This window comes from Carassius auratus, unplaced genomic scaffold, assembly GCF_003368295.1.
Source record: "Carassius auratus strain Wakin unplaced genomic scaffold, ASM336829v1 scaf_tig00217677, whole genome shotgun sequence".
Taxonomy (NCBI): domain Eukaryota; kingdom Metazoa; phylum Chordata; class Actinopteri; order Cypriniformes; family Cyprinidae; genus Carassius; species Carassius auratus.
The window spans coordinates 120,719-140,919 of record NW_020529180.1 but is presented as its reverse complement, the minus strand read 5'-3'; the positions used below and the strand labels follow the sequence as shown (position 1 = coordinate 140,919).

Sequence of the window (20,201 nt, the reverse complement as noted above, 5' to 3'; positions counted from 1 at the left end):
TCACTCAGTATTTGCTAATAAAGAATGATTAAAGAAATTGTTAACATTGAATTGAATTAAAAATGTTAAAGTAGAAAGACCAGAATGGTTTTATCTTGTAAAATGTACGGCAATAAACTTCTTAACTGATTTTTGTAATCCTCTTTACAATTTTTAGTTTTAGTTTTTTGTGCAACCGTCTGTTTATTTGGAAATGTGAAAGCATTTTATCCCAATGCTAGAAACCACTTAACAATGGCTTAGTAACCATCAACATCATGCACCATAATTTTCATTTAAAATGAAAAATCTATTTCCAAAACTTTCCTCTACATGTGGTATTAAACTCATTGGTTACAGGATCTTTATGGAGCAGTAATGACAGGACAAAAGCCTCTTTTGCTTGTTGTCGAAGCTTTTGCTTGATTACAACCAAAACCCCTCAAGTCTAATGGCATCTCTGTAATTTATTTCCACAGTCTCTGTGACCGTGGGATGTGGAAAAATGAAAGCCTCCTTTGACTCCATGAAGTCATGGAGCATATGAGATTTATTTACTTTTGAATCAGTGGTTTCACCAAATGAAGGTGTTCTCTAATAATCCACACCACTCCTCGTGTGTTGTGACAAATGGGATTATACACTATAATGGTGATCCGAATGATTTTCTGGCTGGAAAGGTCACTGTCTCGTATCAGTTCTATGAATGTATGAATATTGCCACATCAAATTAAAAGCCATGGTAGCTCACCGGCAAAATCCTTTCCTATCATGCATTTGAGGTGATGAAGTTTTGTTTGTGCGTCCTGACCTAATCTCACACAGGTACACGGCTGGCACACTTAGTGTGTGTGTGTGTGTGCTTCAGTGCTTGAGTAATGAATTCCTGCTGTAAGCTGTAGCAGCGGTAGCTCTGAGGAACTGATAATTATTCAGCCTGTTTGTGGCTCGTTGTGCCTCAGCAGGTTTCTCATTTCCAGGATTAGTGGCCATTGGCTCTTTTCCCCCACTTCTCTTCTTATTTTGCTGTGACGGCTCTGATTTGGTTTATTGCAAGCTTTTATCCACCTGGCTGATATGAGGTTGGTCTCAGGATAACAGCCGAGGAAAACGTTCATTGTATTTTATATAATGTTCAAAAGTAAAATTTATTTTTAAAGAAATGAATACTTTTATTCAACAATGCATGAATTTACAGTAAATACTTTTTATAGCGTTACTTAATGTGTCGATTTCAAATAAATGCTGTTTTTTTTTTTAAGTTCCATTAAATAAATCTGGCACAATTTTTTTTAAAACCTTTGATAATAAGTAATGTTTCTTGAGAAACCAAATCAGCATATTAGAATGATTTCTGAAGGATCATGTGATAATGAAGACTGGAGTAATGATGCTGAATATTCAGCTTTGATCACAAATTAAATTACATCTTAAAACATATTCAAAGAGAAAACTTTCATTTTAAATTGTTATAATATTTCACAATATTTACTATCTTTTGGATCAGCCTTGGTGAGCTTATTAAAGTCTTCTTTTAAATTTCTTAGTGACCCCAAATTCTGAACTAGTGTTTACAAAATGTCATCTTTATATGCCACTTGCAACAGCAACAAATTGCCATTCATAGACTGAAAAGCTTGATGCTTTCAGGTGCTTGACTTTGACTGAAATGCTCACTTGTGCTGCTGGGACATATAAGAACAAATGTGTCTGTGGAACCATGTGTTTTTAATGTGTAGAGAAAAAGAACTGGAGCTGCTCACACTTTATATAGACTATCATCCTCCTAAATGGTATGCAAGTGGTGCATTTCAAATGACAATTAAGTTGAAAACAGTTGTAATTATACTAGAAATACATTATATATACATACACACACACACACATGTATGTACCGTATTTTTCTGACTATAATTCGCACCTGAGTATAAGTTGCATCAGTCCAAAAATAGGTCATGATGAGGAAAAAAACATATATAAGTCGCACTGGACTATTAAGTCGTATTTATTTAGAACCAAGAACCAAGAGAAAACATTACCGTCTACAGCCACAAGAGGCGCTCTGTTGTTCAGTGTAGACTACAGGAGCACTCAGCAGCATAGAGTGCCCTCTCATGGCTGTAGAAGGTAATGTTTTCTCTTGGTTCATGTCAAATTAATTTTGATAAATAAGTCGCACCTGACTATAAGTCGCAGGACCAGCCAAAATATGAAAAAAAAGTATGACTTATAGTCCGGAAAATACGGTATATGTCTTTCCGCGTCTTTTTTTTATTTTTAATTCAGTGTTACTTGCTGTTTTGTTTTTGTTTTTTAGTTACAATAAGTTCACAATAGAAATAAAAACCCTATTGCTACTTCCATTTCATTGCATCTCAAATATTTTCCCATCATCAGCCTCATCAGCGACTATTCATACTTTTAGTATATAGTGCAAGTTTGCAAATTAGGATCAATTTGTCAACATAGCTTGCCATTTTGTATTCTTAAATTCCGTTAATTAAAGGCTTTAAAGAGGCAGCATGTCAGCGTCAAAGAATATGTAATAATTTTTTTTTTTTCCTACAATAGCTTTCAAGCTGTTAAATAAGTAATAGTTGTTGCTGATCAAAGTCGATTTATGCTACAAGCATACATCTTTACGATCATTCTCTTGTTATTTCTTTCTTTTTCCCCACCCTTTCCCCCTAATTAATAGACTAAGTGAAGAAAGCAGCATTTCTAGAGGTGTTGTCTGACAGGCTTTGAAGAGCCGAGAGGAGTGTGTCTGTCCGGTGAAGGTAAGCTCTAATTGGCCAATGAGAGCGTGTGTTTGGGTGAGCGAGTGTTCAGATCTATTTCTGTTAAAGCCTCAGACAGAGAGCTTTGTTTGTTTGTCTCTTCTTCTTCCTCTGGTGTTGACTTCTGCTCTGTTTCTGGTCCAGATGTTCATCTTTCTGTCTAATTCTAGCTCTCGGTGTGTGAGGGGAAACAGTCATTCCAGGATAGTTTTGTGTGTGGATATGAAAACTGTAAATGAATCCTTACAGCGTTCATGTTTGATCATTTGCTGATTGTGTTACGATGACATTTTTATGTGGAATTATTGTACATTTTTGAAATTAAGAAACCTTGTTTGGTGTTTTGCCGCATACAGGAATTCGATTAAGCATTAGTCATGGGATAATCAGATTTTTGACTCCATGTGGATACGCTGTGATTCTGTTCCTCTGCTGGTTTTGATATAAACACATCCGCTCAGGATATTTGTCTCTTGCTAATGAAAAGGTTCATGTTTTCATGTAAAATGAAGGACCGTTGGCCTGCTGATTCTGAGTGTCTGAGACGTCTGGCCACTGGAGCGCAGTGTTCTCTACCACACATTAGGCCTGGAATAAGCTCTTGTTTGTTTTTTTGGTTGAAAGATGGATGCACGCTTGCATTATTCTCTGAAAGTATTCCGTATGATTTCACTTGTCAAGTCAGGAAGGCAATACAAAAAAAACTGTACAAATACCAAATAATAATTGTCCTGTTTAATGCTGCTGTTGCAAAATGATCTGGGCTGATGTGTTATATGGGTGTAATTTTCAAATAATTATATCTTAGATAAAATGCTCTAATAAAACATTAGCAAATATGCTGGGGATAAAAATGTATCAAATTGTGTGAGTATTATAAGAGGGAAAAAGATCTGATTCATCGTTTGGAAAAATGAGGACATATTTCTTTGTGAAATTCAGTGAGATTGAATCAGTTGTTGTTTGATGACATATTTAAGGCATATTATCTTTTGACATTTTGTATCATTATTAAAGGCCTTTTCTCTGTCTCACTGCCTTGCACAGTCCACAGATATGGCAATTAGTAAATTCCCCGAACCTTGCCAAATTTGCATAGATATTAATCATGACTTTTAATGAATCTGTAGATCAGTCTCAGGTCTGCAGTATTTGCTGTAATAGTGTGCTATGTGAAAATTCTGCTTTTCTGGCCAGTTCTTATCAGAAGGGAAATGCTTTACTGTCTTTATCTCCGAATCAATACCCTGAGGAATCCAAATGCCTGCTTTTATTGCAGATTTGAGTCAGACCATTAAAACTCGTGACTTTTCTCAAATCCAGAAATAGGTGCACATTCAACTCAGTGGACAGCTTTTTATTATTTATTTAAAACCATTTTAAAACTATTTTATTTTAATAATAATTTTTTGGACTTTTGTTTTAATAATACCAGTTACAATTTTCCCAAATTCAGAATAAAAAATATATTTTATTTACAAATATATATTTTAATAATACTACTTAATTTTCATTTATTTTGATGTAGTAATAATAATACTTCAACTTTTCCCAATCATTTAGATCCGCTGTTTTTTTGGTTAGTTTTATGTGTGTCCAGTGAAGATGATGATGATGATGTGTTCTCTGTCAGTCAATATCCTGTGTGCAGTAATAAAGCCAGGTTTATGGCTGCTTTGCTGCTGTAGGACTCTTGTGTTGTGCTGTGACTTACGGCCTGTGCTTTAGTTTTGGATAGCACCAGGCTCTGTGTATTCCATTACAACCAGTTACTCTTACGCTTCTGATGCATCAGCATTTTTAATAGGAGCCCACAGGTCCATGTTGGATTCAATGCTTTAATTTCCAGTTGAAGCAAAGGTTTAGTATTTCTTATTGTTTCATCATCCATCTAGCTATTTCTTTCTTTGTTAAGCTAACTGTACTTTCCCAAGAAATCTCCCTCTAATTAAAGTTGCAGTAATTTTTAAAAGTAATTTTTATTTTATTTTTTACGCACTATAGTAAAGTATTTTAATGCCTAATAAACATGTAATTTGGAAAAATGATGTTGACTTACATTGTCACCCCTTTATTCTGGAAGCCATGTTGAGATCAAATGATCAACTTGATTTGCAATTCGAGTTATACACTAAACTGCAAAAATTATTTGTTGATGTTTAAAACCTAGTCCAGAATTTTTTTTAAACTGTACTAAAGCATACAAATACCATAATATGTTTGCAGATATTTAAGAAACATGTTCACATAATTGTAATCTCCAATAGAACAACACTACAGCCAGTTTTCTACTATGAAAAGTGCGTTCCACGTCGGAATGTCTGTTTTTGTTTTGGTCTGTGTGATTCCGCTTACTGCCAGTTTACCCAATAGTATTTAAACACCGCGGGTTGCCAGTTGTAGTGTGTTGTAGCCATGGAGCCAGCATACAAATTAGCTCAGAGATTGCAGATTTAACCCGACATAAAAGCCTCATCATCAATATGAAAAGCTCAATGACCAGAGACATATTATTAAAGGGGTGCATGCAACCAGATGCACCCGCGTAAGTCAGAAATCAATTGAATATGCAGATTTGCACATTTTAATGCATTTTATTTTTATATATCGAATATTAGCGATAATATCGCAATAATTTTGACGATGATGTGAAATTTGACAATGTTGTGAATATTGAATGTTTCAAATTCAAGCATACTTCACCAAAAGAATGCGCCGAACATCCAAAAAATGAGACTACAATGTTATTGTGGAGTGCTCAAGATGCCTCTCTTACGTGAGCTCTCATGAGTTTAATATATATCATTATATCAAGAGTTAAAATCCACGAATCGGAGGTGGCTGTTACAAGGATACATGTTCTTCCCGCTGTTGATTATTTCAAGCACTCTGGCAACCATGCGAATGTACACGCTCCTCATTGTGGAAATGCCTCAGATGATCTGAAAACGTGATATGACAATAATGACATTAGTATTCATGTTGGTTTGCATAGAATGGACAATATAATATATATATATATATATATATATATATATATATATATATACAGTGTATAAATAGACAGTGAAAAAGATGTTATATACTGTAGGAAGGGGTCAGAGGAGGAAAGGCTCATTCATACAGAACTCAGGCCTTGACTGTAATTGTGCCTGAAACTCTTCAGTTTCTTTTAGGAGATTGACACTAAAAGTTCCTCCAAAGTGATTTGTCAAGGCCCTGTTCAAAAATCACACCACCTCCAGAAACCAGTGTGGCAGGAAGATGAATCTGGTGGTATAAAACCTCCCTGTGATTGTTCACTCAGGCAGGAGCAATATAGATAAGTGTGGAGGGAGAGATAGACATGCAATTTTTAGTGGTTTGATCATTAGTAGCATGGGAAACATCACTGTGCAATATGCAGCAGTGAAAAGGTTATGAATCATTTGAATTCAGTGCATTTATTGCATTACTGCTTGTTTCCTTCATGCATTTTGTTTGGTAGAAATGTTTAAAAAGATCTGTTTTCAAAATGAACTCTTGACTAACTTGACTAAATCAGACCGTCACAAGAAATAAACTGTAACAAATAAAGCTGAGACGTGCAGTAACCATAATTGCACTGTGGAATATGGCACGTTTAATAGCTAAATAAACTCATTTATGCAGAGGGAGTTTGTGCATCTGATCTCTGAATGTTCACACATTCCTCACTTCAAGCTTCTATGTTATAGACTAAGCCCCAAAGCAAAGATGGTCATTAGACATGTACTTAAAGCAAGTGATGTGTAGTCAGGGCAGGAAGGCTTGATTATAAACCTTGTAAATCAAACCAGACTTTCTCCTCTTCAGCCCGAGGATGTAGTTTCTTTGAGAAATACACAAAGCACTGAGGCTGATGTTAATTCTGTCTCATTTATTCTTAACAGAGGTGAAAGTCTGTCGAGATGTTCTCAATGTAAGACGGCCCGTTACTGCAGTGTTCAGTGTCAGGTAAGAGGTCTTCACACAAGCTGTTGGGTCCTAATCATAATCTAATTATGATGAGATCTTATGTGTGTTTATTTTTTTGTTTGTGCATGATGCCTTTCAATATAAAAGCAGCCTATTAGAGCTGTTTTTTTAATATTAAATATTTAATGAATGAGAACTGCTTCTAAAATTACTAATTTTAGTTTTTGCTAGAATAATTACTTGGAAAAACTTGTGCATTTTTCACTTAATTAAAAAAATTCGAATAATTTGGCCAGCTATATACCATTGTTTAAAATATATATACTGTAGTACATTGTTTGTACAGTAATAGAACAGTGTGGTATAGAAATTGTTCAGAATCATTTCACACATAAAACAGGAAATAAATTTTGCATTTAAAATACATATTACACAGAAACAACTTAAATCAGTTATATACTTTATTACATATATATTTTTGCATGTTTCAGTGTTGTAATGGGAAACCAGAGTGAAATTCAGATATTTTCATGTTATGCCTGTATCCTGTGGAATTGAACACAGTCATTCTGCTTTATATGGAATTTGACTGTTCATCAACACTTTATAATGTCATTAAATTCTCCAGGGTTTTTTTTTTTTTTGAGCAGGGCAGTTATCGGAAACTCTTGCATGAAGTCCAGTGTGACTTTCCAGCAGAAGTATTTGGTGCTTGGAGCCAGACACCTGTAAAACACGTTCACATTCAGAGGATTTTCCTCTAGTCCTGGCTTTTAACCCTGTAATGCCTGACATATGAAATATCGAGGAGCAAAAATTTGGTGCAGTTGCTTATATTTTTAAATGGCCATGTACATCTGTAAAGATGTAAATCTGTGAGATTTTTATAACACTATAACAGACTATTTACATAAAATGCAAAACCTGTCTAGTTTTCAAATATCATTGCTCAAAACCTGAATTTTGCAGTCAATAACTTATTGTTCTGTTCCTCATACAAAGTTATCGTAAAACTTCAGAAGAGTCATATTAGCTACTTCTAGGACTGTGTTCATCTTCATTCACTTTTCTGCTGTTTAAAAGAGCAGCGTGAACTTTCTGCTAGACACAGAAGAAAGAAGGCCATGCAGCGCAGGTTTGGAAATGAGGCGATGTGTAAATCATGACAGAATGATTTTTGTTTTGGGTGAAATATCCCTTTAATTTGTCTGTCACATGCTCTGCAGAAGTCTTTGCAGTTCAAGAGCATCCAATCTCTCAACGCTAGACGCGGCGCTGCTTTAAAATAACAAAGCTGTCACTGTCAAACCAGCGCGGTTCTCTCCAGGCTCTCAGGGTTGTCAAGTTTGTCTTTGTCTTTTTTTTTTTAATTGGAGGGGAGGCCTTTCATCATAATTCCCTCTAAAGGGACAACACACACAGAAAGCACGTTGTTTGTGAAATCTCTTCTATTTATTGTCTTCTTTATCTTCTTCTTCAACCTTCAGAAGCAAGCATGGCCTGATCACAAGAGGGAATGCAAATGCTTCAAGCGTCTCCAGCCCAGGATCCCCACCGACTCCGTCCGTCTGCTTACGAGGATCATCTTCAAACTGGTATGTGACATCACAACACCTGCCTTATCAGGACCACTTCACTTTAAAACTTACACCCTTTGTGTCTGTTTCCAGCTCGCCCAATCAGAAAGTGACCAAGAGGATCTATACTCGATAGCTGAACACCAATCACGTAAGTCTGTGTTTTACTGTATTACAGTGCGCCGACACAAGGCAGGAGACTTGCTAGATTGTGTATTTTTCATGACTGGAATGTTGTGCTGACCAATACAAAAATGTATAAATAAAAATTATTTATTAAATAATATATACACTGCCGTTCAAAAGTTTGGGACAAGTAAGACTTCTAATGTTTTTTAAAGAAGTCTCTTATGTTCATCAAGTCTGCATTTCTTTGATTAAAAATACAGAAAAAACAGGAGTCTTGCAAAATGTTATTACGATATAAAAAACGGTTTCTGTTTTAATATCCTTTAAAATATAAACTTTTTATACATCAAAGAATCGGGTAAAAAAGAAAAGTATCACAAGTTTCCAAAAATATTAAGCTGCACAACAGTTTCCAGCACTGATAATAAATCAGCATATTAGAACAATTTCTGAAGGGTCATGTGACACTGAAGACTAGTGTCATGATGCTGAAAATTCAGCTTTGTATCACATGAATAAATTAGATTTTAATGTATATTAAAACAGAAAAAAATTATTTTACATTATAATAATTTTCCTGTATTTTATCAAATAAATGCAGCTTTGAGCATAAGAAACTCCTGTAAAAAAAATGCGCATTCATTTTTTATATATATATATATATATATATATATATATATATATATATATATATATATATATATATATATATATATATATATATATATATATATATATATATATATATATATATATATATATATATATATATATATATAAACATGCTACTTTAATTCAATAATGCCACAGAATTATAAGGATATTTGCCGATATTGCCCCACATTTGAAAGTTGTCTTTTAGGCAGCACAGAAATGGACAATGTCCATTGTCATATCAAAAACCTGGCTTTCTTTCCTTTTAAAAAAAAAAAAGTTATATACAGAAAAAATGGCTATGTTGTTAATGGACATCACTAACTTATCCTGTGAGGTTGAAAAATGTGATTTCCTATGATGGAAGGTGAATAAATGTCAGATCCTGGCGGGAGTTTATTGTACCATTTATGAATTTTCCTTTCTTTCTTGGATCAGACCCTCTTTTCAGAAGTAATTGGCTATTTTGTCACAAAGAGCCTTGGAATTATTTTTTGGCCTGATTTTTTTCTATTCGTTCATAAGTAATGCACAGCCATTAGAGAGGTAATCCTGCTGTTGGTCTTATGGAAGCAGTCAGCACCCATCTGAACTTCCACTCGCTCTCACCTCAAAATGAAGCTCTCATCGGCTCATGTAGTAGTTCAGGAAATCCTCATTTTTGCAGCTTTCCTGATTTACATCGAGATGTTCCTTTAGACAAACAGAAGAGCATTTCACTTGATCGCTTTCCTAATGGCTGATATAGCATTTAACCTTTTTATACTGTATATTTCAGTTTAATGGTAGCAAATTTGCAGAAATGAAAGGAATCATGCATCCAAAAATTTACATAATTTATAAGTGGTTATGAGACATTAAATAATTACTTATTGCATGTTTCCATTTAAATGATGAGTTTGTGTTTTAACTGCACATATTCAAGAGAATGAAATCATCACTTTCAGAGCAAATTATGGCAAATTAGAAATGAATGTTGTAGCCACTGTGGATCTTTATTAAATACATTATTTTAAATACAAATATATTTGCCGTTTAGAATGTGTTAGAGAGACAATTTATTCAGAAAATGTGTTTCCACTGTAGCATACACAAAATTGAAAAATGTTGGGTTGGTGAGATTTTTATAAATGTTTGTAAAATATAGCTGTAATGCTCACCATGGCTGCATTAATTTGAAGAAAATACACATGATTCTTCAGAAATCATTCTAATATGCTTATTTGGTGCATGGGAAACGTATTATTATCGATGTTGAAAAAGTTGTGCTGACTAATAGTTTCGTGGCTGGCTTAACGCCTCGATGCTGCATTTTTTTTATTAAATGCAAGTGCAAATCAGATTTTAGATTTGTTACAAAAGCAAATATTTTTTTGTGAATAGCTATATAGCATAATATGGCTTCAGAAACCAGAAAGTGTTGGAGCTCAACACCCTAGTCCATATTTATATTAATTGTATGGAATAGGGCAGATTGTACATTGCAAAACAGCACCTTTTTTGTTTTAGAGAAGTGTTTGGAACAATATAAGGAAGCATGAATCACAAAAAATCTTAATTTTGGGGTGAGCTATCCCTTTAAAGAGACCAACACCTGCTTCAGGCTCATAATTCTACACACGTTCAACCTCTCATGGTCTGAGAAGTGGGAAGTGTGTGGATCCGTCTGCCATCCAGCTTACTATCTTCTTCTCTGGAGAGGTTTCAGACCCCATCAGCGCTCATTTACTGCCTGCTATTTTTTCATTTTCAATAATCGACAATCTATCTATTACTTTTATTAAAAAATCATGACTATCCAATGAACAGATTTGAATAATTTCAGATCAACTGGCCTAAGCATTGAAATTTCGTTCCATTTTTGGGAGATACAATTTTCAAGTAGACGATAAAAGGCACCACACGAGGTAAAGCAGTATCAGATTTATGTGTTGAATCTGCAGTTTTACTACTGTGTGTGTCTGTGTTTTGGATGCTGAATGTGTGTGTGAGAGCTGTAGCCGCGGGTCAAGCGTTCGCTCTATATGCAGTGAACACACTGAACTTCATCAGCGTTTGGAGGAATGGATCAGAGCAGGAAGGTTAATGAAAAGGCCCATATGTTTGGCAAAGCCAACATAAATCACACATCCAGAGTTATACTTCCAAATACACACTTCCATGCTACAATCAGACCTCTTTCTTTCCAGATACATTCTAAAAACCCCACTATCAGACATCCATTTTACTGGTACAGCCAGAAAATATGAAGCTGTCTGACTACACACTGAAAAACTGCCATAATGAGACATGCAAAACTGCTTTTTGATTTGTCTTCATTGGCTATAGACACCAGCAGATGAAAACAAACCTACACAAACCTTTTATTCTCCTCTGGTTTCCCACTGTTCTTTTTGGCTGCATTGTGCTTCATCTTCATTGATTCTCTTTAGTGTTTTTCACAGCTTGTATTGGTTCAGCTCTGTGTTTTATGTCACTGTCACCAATAATTTAGTATGTGAACTTTTCAATGTAAATTAGGTTTAATTCTGTTGTTTTCTAGTCTAGATGTTATTTATTACCGCACCCAGTGTAATTTATGAACCACTACAAGAATTATAAATTTTCATCGAAAATAACCTTAAAATACCCAAGTTTTGTAGGTGGAACTTTGGGACTATCATCTAGTCTAGTCTTTTAAACATGGTTATCATTACAAATATACAATATTATACAGTACCATACAATATGATTGCTGTATTTCTGTATGTTCCACATTGATGACAATCAGTCCAAACAGCACTAATGTTGCGTTTTCAGTGAATTATTCATTCCAGGGCTTTAAAACACAAGCTCTATCATCTCCTGTGAATGTCTCTGAAGAGCTCTTGCTCTCACGCGTCATGCTGTGTAAAGTACAGACATAGTACATGTAGGGGTGCCCGATAAATATCATCTGATAATTAATGTGCATCTCGTCAGTAAAGCCGGTTCTCTAATCAGCTGTAAATTCCATCAGGTGTGTGATTTCACATAGAGCAGCTGTTACTACATGGAGCTATTGTTAACTGACTAGCTGCACAAATAAAAGCTGAAAATGAACGTGGATTTGCGCAGCTAGTCAATCACACACCTGAGGGAATTTACCGCTGATTAGAGAACCGGCTTTACTGATGAGATGCGCATAACTATCGGTATTTATCACGCACCCCTACTATGATGACTATGACTATGAATACTATGGTTTTAGTGGAGTACCATGGGAATACCCCCCCCCCCCCTTAATATTTATCACAGTCATGCCAAACTTTTGGACATTTAATTTGGTAATACTATGGCCATGTTCACATGGTAGTAGAATACGGTTGTCAGTCCTGTTTTGAGTACTTAATACGGTTACGTTCACACACAGTTCGGTTATTTACGGGTGTGACACAAGCATTCTATAACCGAACTCACACCTGTAAGTAGATTTTCATGACTCACAACTAGGGATGGGTACCGAAACCCGGTATTAAACTGGCCCCGGGGCTAAATTATGAAAGACCGTTGTATCAGTAAGATCTGACGGTACCGGTTCTGCTTTCGGTACTGGAGGGGAAAAAAAATAATGTACTATTTATTTTTGCTTAATAACGTTATCGTGTACATTTTATCTCACCAAACATTTCTAATGTGCGATCATATTAAGACGTTTGTCTGTGAGATCTGCGAGATCGCTCATGCGCGCCGCGGAGGCGGTCTTTCAGTCATACACACACACACACACACACCACAACGAGTTCGACACACGCACAGACATAACAGTATGAAAACTCCCGTTTAGTAATAAAGAGTGACGATGGCGAAGAGATTTGCTTGATGTTATCGTTCACATTTTATCTTACCAAACATTTCTAATGTGCGATCATATTAAGACGTTTGTTTGTGAGATCTAAGAGATTCCTCATTCGCACTGCGGAGGCTATATGTCAGTCACACCCACACACAACAAGAACGAGCGCGGCGCACACACACGCATAAGGGGCCGTTCACATCATGTTATCACGTCTTTTGCGCACTCAATTCGTTCAAATGCAGATGCGCTGTATGCGCGCTCATAATGGAAGCGGTTGCGACGCGCACGCGGTGCGATGAGCTCGTTCTCTCCAGCCGCGGCCGCACCGCATCGAGTTAAAAACATCTCAACTTTTCAGAATGCCGCAAGTGCACCGCAGGTCATGTAACTTCCTCACCTTTTCCGTAACAACGTGGAAGCTCAGCCAAGATGAAGGAACAGCTGATAGCTGTATGTGTATTTTTAAATTAATTTAGCAGCAGAGCTACTGCAAGAAGTTTTCAGTGCTGCAAATCCATTTATCCATTGCTGAAATTTCCGCGTCTTCATGGCGAGAGCAGGTCATGGTTGCTTAGCAATGGCAGACTCCTCAGGAGCGCAAGTGCCCGATGGCTTTGGGGAAAAAATCAGAAAGCGGCGCGACTAGCGTTTTCCACGCGTTTTTAGATACGATATGTGAACGGCCCCTTATAGTACGAAAACTCCTGTTTAATACAAAGAGTGAAGATGGCGGAGACAGCAAAACGTTTCCAATGTGTGGTTGTACTTCACTAGAGTGGATGCAGTGGTTGTCATAAGTGCAACAAATTTTTGCATGTAAGGGCGGAAACACAAGCAATCTGTCAAAGCATCTTTCAGAAGTTCATTATGTACAGACAGAGAAATGTTTTCGACTGCCTAACACAACACAAAGTACCGATAAGAATACCGTTAAAGTACCGGACCATTAAGCAGTATCGGTAAGAGTAGTAATACCGTTAAAACCTTAACGATACCCATCCCTACTTCGATGCCTTGCTTAAGGGCCCCTCAGTTGTGTTATTGCTGTGTGAACGTTGCGAAATGTTTTATACTATTGATTTGTATCATGGTAATTTTTCTCTTTTTTTAAATTTTTTTTTATGTGTAATAGTACCTTGTTTGTATTATTTTTTTATATATACATATCATGTTAATACCATATTTTTCCTCATGTACTATGGTAATGCTACGATTTAATAAGATCGTAATATGTTTTAGGAAACAATTCATTAGAACTCTGTGTTTAGTATTGCATTATAAAAAAAAATAAAAAGATTTTGCTGGTTAGCAGGATCATTCATAGGTATCGCTGGTGTCAGATGTTGAAAGCGCTGTGTTCTGTGTGTGTAGATCTAGCAGACATGAGTGAGGAGAAGAAAGAGGGCCTGAGGCAGCTCTGCACGACGCTGCAGCTTTATCTTGGTGAGGAGAACCACGATCTGTCTCCGCTTCCGCCCGGCCTGGACCCCATCAGCCTCCTCGCCAGAGTAAGTGTCCTTTCATTGTCATCTGCGGCAGTCGGCAGGGGTTGCGCTCTCAGATCTCACGCAGCGTTATGAATGGTGTCAGCATGCCACGCTTCCCATCCTCAAATCACCTGCTGTGAACCCATGCTGCTATTTTTTTTTGTCTTTTCTCCTCGAATCAGGGGACAAGTTGTTCGTAGAAGCTAAATTAAGGCATTTCTTGTTCAAGATTACATTTAATTTCAGAATGAAATAGTCCTTAAAGATTCAGTGGAATCGAATCAGATCCAGAATCGCTACATTTCTGACAGTTCGCCTCCAAGGAGGCTAGCTCCACAATTTTCAGCCGTTTTCTTCCTGGACGCCTGAGGTGCATGCTAATGTACTAGTTTATTTACAGTTACGTCAGTGAGATCGCTTGTTTGGATTCCTGTGTGAGTAGATTTTATTTGCTTGTTTACCGACCATCACTCTGTACTGTAATTGTGAACACGTTGAGTGAAAGATGCGTTTCAAGATGAACACGGTCATCTTCTCTTCAGGATTGCATGTAAACATAGAAGGGGTTGCACATCTGGCCCGGGACAAACAAATGCCTGTTGCATGTGAACACAAACACCTGTTTTATATGAGAGACAGCCAGCAGCCATCTTTCTCTTATAAAGCGTCAAAGACCCAAATGTGAATCTAATGAGCATTTCTAATCCAACACTAAACACCACATCAGGGCAAGTCTCGGGTTACATAAAACACACACAGAGAGAGTCCAATGCACTTTTGCATTTGTTGCCCTCGATTTGCAAGTACTTTTTGGCCATCATACTGTAACATATTGTTTAGATCCCGCAGTCATAGAAATCCTGGAAATATCTGTTATTAAATTGTTTTTTTTCTCCCTGGAAAAGTCATGTCATTATTTTATCCACTTTTTTTCTGTTGTACTTGCTTTAAAGCCATAATGATGTTTGATTTGTGAGAGTCATTCTGCTGAGTTGGTTCTTTTGAATAACTGGTTAATCAGTATCAATTATTCATTGGCTAATGAATCAATATAATCCAGTATTCACAAAAAGTATTTTTAGCTTCTGGTAGATGTTTTTTTTTTTTTCACATTCTCGCTCTTGAACCTCTTTTGAAAAAAGGGAGATGTAAGTATATTAGAGTGCAAATGAAATGCAGTTTATAATTTTCTTGTAGACAACAAGCAATAGCTTATAGAATTAATAGTTTTTTTTTAGTAAAACTTTACATGAATGCATTAGGGGATGCTCATTCACATTAGGCCATTTTTGTCTTTTACTGCACTGCTTTTCTCTCGTTTTCTGTGTAAACTGTGATATATTGAGCACAGTGTTTTTAGAATGCTGTGAAAGGTTAAACATATTAAATTAAGGAAAAATAGATGAAATATTGAGATTTTGACCCCCCCCCCCCATTCAATGCCCTGCTTTTCAATTTTTTTACTTGTTCATTTAAGTGTAGATTTTCTTTTTATGACTTGTCACTATTTCTGTTACCCACATAAAGGTGTGTTTGTGCTACTTATAGAGTAAGTGATGAACAGTATATTCAGTTCCACCAGCATTTAATTGGATATTTGCAGCCTTAATGACTGATTTTGCTGTTAATTAACTAAATAAATGCGTTGGTGTTTGCTGCATTTTTGTGTTGTTTTTTAGTGAAAATCCTGATGTATTTGCGTAATTCATGTTAGTGACAGTAAAGGTACAATTACTTTTTTTTTCCAGAAATAAATGTGAAAATAAGACAAATGCACAGTGCCACAAACAATGCAGAGTTTGTCTGAATTTGTGTTCAATTCTGCATATGTAAGGGACTGTATATTATCTGAGCAGAGGAGAATTGTTCTCCCAATTAGGAACTTTGGTTTGTTTTCTTCACTGTTTTCAAGGAGTTATTCCTTTTTCTTTGACACTGTAAAGTTGCTTTTGTTGTTTTTAACAAAGTGCTGCAACATTTAATCTACAGTGAAATAACTGAATTAGTTATACGATGGCTGCAGAAAGTATTTAGACATTAAAACTGTATGAAAGTATTACATTAGATAGAAAACTGACACATGAGCTCAGATTTTGTTGCATTGTTAAAATAGTATACAAATAATTTATGGAAAACTTTTGGGTCCAATGTATTGCATTCAAATCATTGACTCTAGAGTTTGTTGATTTCTTGTGATGGAGTTTAATGAGCGGTTTATCATTCTATATCTTGTGCAAGTTGTTTATTGAATAGAGACTGGAGATTGAAATGCATGTCAGAACTGAGTTGATGGATTAAGTTATGACATTTTCTGTCAGACATATGAGGTAAAGAAACATCAGTATGGATGTGATAGATATTCACAACACGGCAAGATGATGCGTTTCCTCTCTCTCTTATTTAGTAATCCTCATTCTCTGGATCTCTGCTCTAGATTATGTCATGTAGACCTGCAGGTGGGAACAGGCTGATACGGGTCTGACCCAGATAAGTCTCTTATGCTCATCAAGGCTGCATGTTTTTCTCATGCTGAAATTAAGTAAAAACTGTAATATTGTGAAATGGCCCAGCACTTCGTTTTTTGCATGACAAACCTGTTCAGCAGCTTTAAACCAACACCCTGCCCATCGCTGAATCAATGAATCAGCGTGAAAACAAGCATCCGTGGCCCAAAAATGATTTCCATTTCAAATCAGACCGATATTCTGTGCCATTTGCTGAAACGAATTCTCTTATAATATTCCAAATGTATCCCTTACATGCAGTGGAAGTTCCTCGGGGGAATTTGGGATGTTTGTTGGCAGTGTCATTTTTTTTTTTAATTCATATTATGCAGGTATTACCCACAAACTAGAGTAGGTAGGAAGTAAAAACTCCAATTACAATAATCAAACTGAGTGAGGGACATGTCGGAACATGTGAATTTAGATTAAAGTCCAGATCCAGAGAGACATTCATTTATGCCATTCACATACCAGAGCTGAAGTGATTGTAAATGTCACTTTAATTAAAGTTGTAAGAGAATGCTAATGTTATTGTCCAGGGCTTTCGTGAATGCAGTTTTCGCTTCTGTTAATTTGTGCATATTTGTGTTCTGAACTCAAAAGAGAGCTTTTTTTGTGAAGCACGTCTTTAAAGTCAGACTGAACAGTTCTGATTTACTAAGCTGATGGGTTTTAAATATTCCTTAAGAAAGTGATTTGTGTCACAGCGATCTGTTGACAGCTTTATAATGAGAACTAATTATAGTTCTATATATCAACGTTTTTTGTCTGATTTTTAGAAAGACCCGTTTCTGCCACTGAAAAAAAAAAAGGTAGTTTCAAATTCTCAATTCTGACTTTTTTTTCTCCAAAATTTTCTCAGGTATAAACTTGCAAATGCAAGTTAAAAAGTCATAATTGTCAGATAAACTCGCAATTCTGAGAAATAAAGTCAGAATTACGTGATATAAACTCGCAAATGCGAGACATATAGTTGCAATTCTGAGAAATAGTCAGAACTGCAAGATTTTTCTCAGAGTTTATATCTTGCAATTCTGATTTTTTTTCTAGCAATTCTGATTTTTTTTTTCTCTCTCTTAGAATTGTGTGATATCAAGTTATAAGGTAAGTGAGATATAAACTCACAAAATCCCCCCTCAAAATCGGATTGAAAAAAAAAGGTGAGGAAAGAGTCAATTCCGAGTTTTTATCTTGCAGTTCTGACTTTATAACTTGCAAATGAGTTTATCATGCAATTTTGAAAAAAAAAAAAAAAGTCAGAACTGAGAGATAAAGTCGCAATGACCTTTTTCAATTTATTTTTTTATTCAGTGGCAGAAACTAAAATATTTTTTTAACAAAACCTTAACCATATTGACTTTATAACTTGCAAATGAGTTTATCATGCAATTTTGAAAAAATAAAAAAAAGTCAGAACTGCGAGATAAAGTCGCAATGACCTTTTTCAATTAATTTTTTTATTCAGTGGCAGAAACTAAAATATTTTTTTAACAAAACCTTAACCATATTCAACTTTGGCATGTACTGTAGTTTGTACATAAGTTGTATTTGGTGACCTAAGTTGGATTTGGTGATAATGAAATGGGTAAGTTTTAAACTTTGACATTAGGGTTCACATAAATCATATTTCTGGCATATTTGGCAATAAAGCTCTTTCTGATTCTGATTCTGATTTCAAAATGGTCTGTTCTGTTTATAGATTAAAAAATGTATGTTGTTGTTGTTGTTGTTGTTATTATTTTAATACCAGGCATCTTAAAAAAGCTGCATCATTTAAAATGGGTTAAATTAATGTATATAATGTACAATGGGTTGCAGACTGAAGCCAAAATGTTATAAAGAATTTATGGGCAACTGCATAGATGCACAAAAAATGCTCTGGACACCTTAGCAACCATATAGCAACACCCTGGAAACCAATCACAATACCCTCACTTTGTAGCAATTACATTTTCATGGGCAAGCATCATGTATTTTCTTCATTAAAATGTAAGATGCGATATCATCTGCTACTCCACATTGCCTTGTTTGCCCTTCAGTCACAGCTGTTATATTAAGCATCATTAATATTTAATATGTCCTTTATTTTGTTTTATTTGTCTGTATTTTATAATGGCCTGTTGTGTAACGGAGTTGTCTGAAAAGCCAAATCACAGGAATCTGTGCTTGACAGACCCCAACTGAGGCAGCATTTTTCACTGCTATATTAAAACATAATGGAGGAGCCCTTCATGACATTAGTAGTTAATGACCAAGATTAGCCTACTAGCAGCGATTGTATAATAAAATATGAAGCCTCTTATAAATGACTCTTATGAAAGGTGTTTTTTTTTTTTTTTTTAGTTAATCAAAAACATACAGGACAAAATGTGTAGTCCAACTCCTGAACAAATGAAAGTATTAAGTTTATATGTAGTAATTTTTTTTGTATTATGTGTATTATTTTTGGTTGGTCTTTGTCCTTCTCTCATATTTTAATGAGTATTTAACACGGGACTTGGCTCATACTGGCTTTGAGATTTGGCCGTTAAACTGGAATGAGTTATGCTTTGTTCAACATCTTTCCCAGCAGCTCCAGACCTCATGTCAGCAGATTTGGCCACAATCTTCACCCTTTCCCCTCAGTTTCACCCTGACGGTCATATATAGATTAAGAGCAAAGGAAAGATGATTTGGTAGATGACATCTCTCCTTTGTCAGAGCTCTACAGACGCTGTCATTGAACATATGTTTCTTTTCTGACTTTAAAGGAGCAGAGGTCAGAGGTCATACTCACAGGGCTCTGGGTGGTCTGGCCTTAGCACTTAATAAAAGAACCCCACCGTTACTGTCATCTTCTAGTGCCTTTTCATAGCTTTTTCATGTATGATTGATTTCTGTCAGTCTGACCAGTCCATATTTGGACAAATGACCAAAGTCATGCTGAAAATCCATCTGTCCTGCATCTGTTGTGTGTCCAATGATCATTTATAAGTTTTTTTTTTTTTTTTTTTTCGTTAGATAAGTTCGAAACGGATACGTTTTGCAAGATAAGTCTTGCAAAAAATAACGATTAAAAACCTGGAAACCTTGGTCATAACATGATCTAAAACGCTTTATATACAGCTCTGAGTCTGTAGAGACTACAGAGACTAAACCATGAGTATCCCAAAAGGTTAATCATTATATCGCTGGGAACATTAAGTTCATTTTGCACTCCAACCTCAGACAATATTAAGAGATTTACTACTGTTTGCATCGTCTGTCTGTCTGTCTGAAATCAACATTAAGACTAAATCACACAGACTGCATCAACAGGGGGCTGCGTGCTCTTAAATATATCTTATATATATATATAT

At 35.7% G+C, this 20,201-nt stretch overlaps 1 protein-coding gene across 1 annotated transcript in view; it reads left to right on the top strand.

Annotated features, from left to right (window-relative positions):
* Positions 1 to 6,494: 6,494 nt before the first annotated feature.
* Positions 6,495 to 20,201, top strand: part of LOC113102063 (histone-lysine N-methyltransferase SMYD3-like) — a 123,215-nt gene continuing 109,508 nt past the window's right edge. The window contains exons 1-5 of the mRNA XM_026265724.1: positions 6,495 to 6,509; positions 6,594 to 6,734; positions 8,183 to 8,290; positions 8,366 to 8,423; positions 14,244 to 14,380. Coding sequence (XP_026121509.1) covers positions 6,495 to 6,509; positions 6,594 to 6,734; positions 8,183 to 8,290; positions 8,366 to 8,423; positions 14,244 to 14,380 — 459 coding nt within the window. The remainder of the gene's footprint in view (positions 6,510 to 6,593; positions 6,735 to 8,182; positions 8,291 to 8,365; positions 8,424 to 14,243; positions 14,381 to 20,201) is intronic.